This window comes from Chaetodon trifascialis, chromosome 2, assembly GCF_039877785.1.
Source record: "Chaetodon trifascialis isolate fChaTrf1 chromosome 2, fChaTrf1.hap1, whole genome shotgun sequence".
Classification (NCBI taxonomy): Eukaryota; Metazoa; Chordata; class Actinopteri; order Chaetodontiformes; family Chaetodontidae; genus Chaetodon; species Chaetodon trifascialis.
This window is the reverse complement of record NC_092057.1, coordinates 16,540,689-16,545,623: the sequence shown is the minus strand read 5'-3', so window position 1 is coordinate 16,545,623 and position 4,935 is coordinate 16,540,689. Positions and strand designations below refer to the sequence as shown.

At 40.9% G+C, this 4,935-nt stretch overlaps 1 protein-coding gene across 1 annotated transcript; it reads left to right on the top strand.

The window, feature by feature from the left end:
• The first annotated feature begins 221 nt into the window (after window positions 1–221).
• Window positions 222–3,413, top strand: LOC139336836 (CMRF35-like molecule 1). The gene is made up of 6 exons (XM_070971107.1): window positions 222–258; window positions 437–767; window positions 895–1,046; window positions 1,289–1,384; window positions 1,757–1,791; window positions 3,294–3,413. The coding sequence occupies exons 1-6, from the start codon at window positions 222–224 to the stop codon at window positions 3,411–3,413; spliced, it is 771 nt and encodes a 256-aa protein (XP_070827208.1).
• Window positions 3,414–4,935: the final 1,522 nt, after the last annotated feature.

The window sequence follows — 4,935 nt, the reverse complement described above, 5'->3', positions numbered from 1 at the left end:
TGTGTGTGTGTGTGTGTGTGTGTGTGTGTGTGTGTGTGTGTGTGTGTGTGTGTGTGTGTGTGTGTGTGTGTGTGTGTGTGTGTGTGTGTGTGTTCAAAGGAAAGGGAGGAGCCTCGGCTTCTGAAGGGGCAAGAGGAAAGGGAAGGGGAAGTCTTGAATAAAAGCCTGTGGTTGGGTTGACCTGATGATTCCTGTCCACTTACTTGCACTTTATTTTCACTATGATAACATTTTATGCGTACTCTTGTCTTCTTTCTGGTGAGTTTATCTCCTTTATAATCACACTTACTGTAACTTGTCTGTAAATGCTGCAGCTGTTAGATGATTTTTTTTTTGCAAAATAAGTAATTTATTCATTGTGTGTGCAGATGTGTGCATATCTGAATTTGTTTATGAATTGACATAATGACAATGTTTCCTTTATGTCTGCTTGTAGCTCTGACTGTTGTGGGGATGAAGTACCTCAACATAAAGGGACATGTTGGGCAAAATGTGACGATCAAATGCTCCGACTGGAACACTTTCACTGATGTAAAATCTAACGTTAAGTACTTCTGTGAAGCTCCATGCTTGACAGACAAACACATCATCGTCAAAGCAGCCATTGGACAGACTAAACACAGGAATGGGATACAGTTATTTAACAGTGCAGCAGATGCATTTGTCACCTTCACTAATCTCCAAAAGTCAGACTCAAAGAGATATTATTGTGGAGTAGAGAGGTTTGGCCGTGATGCACTGATAGAGATGAATCTTAAAGTTACAGATGGTAAGTTTATGCTTTTTATTACTTTCTTCAAAAAAAACAAACAAAAAAAAAACCTCTCCTTTGTGAAAAGTAATAACTGTCCAAATATCCAAATAGTTGATTATGATATACTGTCTGTTATTTTCTGCTGAGTGTTCAGGTCCCAAGACAACTCCAAAAGCATTTGATGTAACCAGCTCCACGGTGTCTTCAAGCAGCACAGATATCATTCCTGATGCTTCCACATCATCCATCATCCATTCTACAACAACTCCTGCATCAGCAGCACAAGGAGCTGGTATGAAGACCTCTCATCTGAACGTGTCACATGAACAATTTTATTTATATATTTAACAGGAAAGAAGATGACACCAATGACCAGATGCATAAAAGCAAAACGTTTCCATGTTATTTCCTCTCCTCTGACAGGTGTCAGGTCATTCAGAAATTAGTGGTATTGACTTACCTCTGTGAGGAGAGAGCTGCAGTTTAAAGTATGATCAACCTGCTAATCTTTCTCCTTTTTCTCTCTTTGGCCAGGCCATGGACCATATTTGATTGCAGGTTTCATTTTGATAATAATCTTAGTGGTGGCTGCACTGATGCTTACCAGGAAGGTGATCAAGAAACAACAAAGTAAGACACACAAACCAAATGTATACAGCAGTGGTTAATGGTATAGGCGACAAATGTTTTACCCCCCATAATGAGGCTCTAAATCTAAAAGAGTAATAATGTTGGATATGCAAGGATAGAACTTTTAATATCAGTTCTTCTATAAATACTTGAATAAACTGGGATTGAGATTAGCACTGCATGGTATGGCAACATAACTCATTACAATAAGTGCGGTAAAATCGTTATGAAAAGTGCTGAGTTTGCCTGTAGGACACCAAAACATCCAGGAACGTCACTGTACCATTATGTAATCTATCACATACAGTATCCATCCAATGACCATTATTTTGGTCGGTGAGATAAGTAAATGCTTCCCTGCATGTTTTTCAGTGATTGTTAACACCCAGCAACCAGACGCAGGAGAGGTGAGTTTTGCCATTTTCAATCTTAAACCACGTGTTTGATGTTTCTTGCTGGATCTCCCACACCGATGCTTAAATACTGCCCCTTGTTTTCTTTTCTTGTGTCTCATGTTCATGCAGTTCAGGATGGAGTAGATCAAGTCTTTGAAAAAGATTTTTTTTTTCAATGTTATTGCTTTTTTACAATGTCTGTGAGAGTGAAAGTCTCAAATGCACCAATATGTTTAACATTTGCAAGATGCTGCAACAACTACATGTCTCACTAGCATTATTGGTCAAATGTGTCATTGAAGGAGGTATTTTACAGTGTCCACTGTTCACAGTGTCTCCAGCTGCATGCGGATCTGTGAGATTCTTGGGTTCAGCAGTATGGAAGATTTTATTGGGCTTTAATAGTTGTAATGTACTTTTTTGTGCTGTGCAAAGTCATATCCACAAAAATACAGAGCGATTTGCAAATATGCATAAATTTACTCTGTAAACACATTTTACTTTCACATAAATATGTTAAAGGTTTTACAAATGTAAAAGGTTTCACCACAAAAATGCATGTAAAGTGATGTATTTGAGGATCCATTTGTACCTGTGACACAGGTTTAACATATTTGTAGATCACTCTCTGTCACGGCTGTGACGTCCCTCCTGCTTGTTTGCACGATTTTGTCCAACGTGTCCTACAGCACATCTGTAGAAGAACATTACCAGCCATCAGCTGGTGTGGCGGCTTCAAAGTCATAGGTTCAAAATCAGTTAGCCAGACTATTCAGGCTTTGGTCTGTGTGGAGCCTTGTTATCTAGAAATAGGAATAATTTAAATTAATCCATTCCTTGTGTTGACTGTCAGTTGGTTTATGATTGAATTTACTACACAAAACAAGAATTCCTTGAAATAAGACCTGTCGTAGCTGGACACCTTGACTTATTTTATTAACATCACTCATTGCACTGGAAGCCAAATGTGCTTTCCTCAAGCAAAACAAGGTTCATCTCTCAAATGTCTTCATGTAAAATGTGCATTTTATTTTATTTTTTTCATCTGTACCTTCTCTTTTTAAGACAAGCAGTAAATAGTAACACTGTCATCAACACAGTGACTACATGTCTAGCTGCAATACCTGAAGTGCAATGTGGGCTGCTGGCGTTATATAGAAAACCCAGAGACTTTGTACCCCGATTAAAACATTTACTGCTGCCCCTCATGAAAAACTTGGCATTTTAATTGTGTGCGTGTCACCAGCTGTATCTCAAGATGAGCGGAATCTAAGATATGACTTCATTGATCCTCAGAGAGAGAAATTCACATATCTTCATATAGATATGGACTACAAAATTAGAAAACTTACTATTATTTAAATGATCACTTTGATAATTTGTGCCATTTGGAGAGATGTTGCACCAGTGCATTGTCTTTCAATTTCAATGACATTTTGATAGAATGTTTTCTTTTACCATTTCAATTTGGTCGGAGTCTAATAACATAAATCAAACACATTATGTCCTCACAGGGCCCTGCAGATACTGATGGAGTCTACCAGTCACTACACCTATTTATGAAGGATGAAGAAGTCTACAGCTCTCTCAAAACCACCCAAACCGTCTGTGACTCAACATCTATGTCACAATGATCACTGCAGGAGCTGTTTCATCATTATCACACGAAAGAATGTTGATGATAATAATAATGACTTCAGCTTATTGTTTCATTGTGCTATAAATGGAAAATGAGCTGTTTATTCACTCCGGCCTGCAGCTACAAATCTTATTAATGCCGTTCTCTCAGAATGCTGCTCTGGAGGTGATGTCCGAGGATACAAAGAGCAGCTCATTGAGTTGGATTCATTCAAATTAACACACAAGTGTGCACACTTGTTGTGTGCTTTTACTAAGGCCAGGGTTATGGTTGGAATTAGGCATGAAGTTTGTGATGTTTTTCCTCTAAATGGTTCATTGTAAATCCATTACTTTCTTGTATGAAGAGATGTTATTTCCTGTAATAATATGATATAATGACTGCAGCCGTCCGTAGCTGTGGCCGTAAAGTAAGGGATGCTGTCAAGCTGAAGGAGTCCTATCGGGCCTGGTTGGTTCATGGGACTCCTGAGGCAGCTGACGGATACCAGCAGGCCAAGCGTGCGGCAGCTCAGTCAGTTGTAGAAGCAAAAACTCAGGTCTGGGAGGAATTTGGGGAGGCCATAGAGGAGGACTACCAGTCGGCCTCGAGGAAATTCTGGCAAACCATTCGATGCCTCAGGAAGGGGAAGCAGCTTTCTGTCAACACTGTTTACAGTGGAGATGGGGAGCTGTTGACTTCGACTGGGGATATTGTTGGGCGGTGGAAGGAATACTTCGAGGATCTCCTCAATCCCACTGTCATGTCTTCTGTCGAGGAAGCAGAGACTGGGGACTTGGAGGTTGATTCATCCATCACTGGGACTGAAGTCACTGATGTTATGTGTTTGTGTTTGTGTTTTTTGCTTGTTTCCTCTCTCACTTCTCCTCAGCAGTTAGAGCGAGGCGGGAGCTGGGTCGAGTGCTCTCTGGCTGCGCTGCTGAGACGCACCTGAGCCGCATCAGCGCTCATCAGCGTGCGGCTTCTTAAGCCGGCCCCGCTCTCTCCTCATCGCCAGATGATTTTCGTCCAGCCCTTTGTGTCTCACCGCGCATGGTCTTAGTAGTTAGAATCTCGAGTTTTCTAAATCGCTGTCTTCTCCAGTGTTGTCCCTGTTTGCAGGTGATTTTTGATTTAACTTACTCTAGCTGAGTTTTTCTCCCTTACAAGGTGATTTTTTGTTGTAACTTTGTTTTGTGCCTTATTCCCCTAGTGGAGATTTCTGTTCAGTCGCCTTTTGCCTTAGTTTAGGAGTTTTTTCCCCTTGTGGAGATTTTGGTTGTATCATTTGTTACTTTATACTCAGACAATAAAAACCGGAGTTTTTTGTCTCTGCATTCTGGGTCCTGGCCTTCTGTGTGATTCGAGTCCTTAACAACTGAGGTAGTTTGCAAGCTCCTCAGTGGTAAAGCACCGGGGGTGGATGAGATCCGCCCTGAGTACCTCAAGTCTCTGGATGTTGTAGGACTGTGCCTCTGCAACATCACGTGACAGTCAGGGACAGTGCCTCTGGACTGGCAGACTGGGGTGGTGGTCCC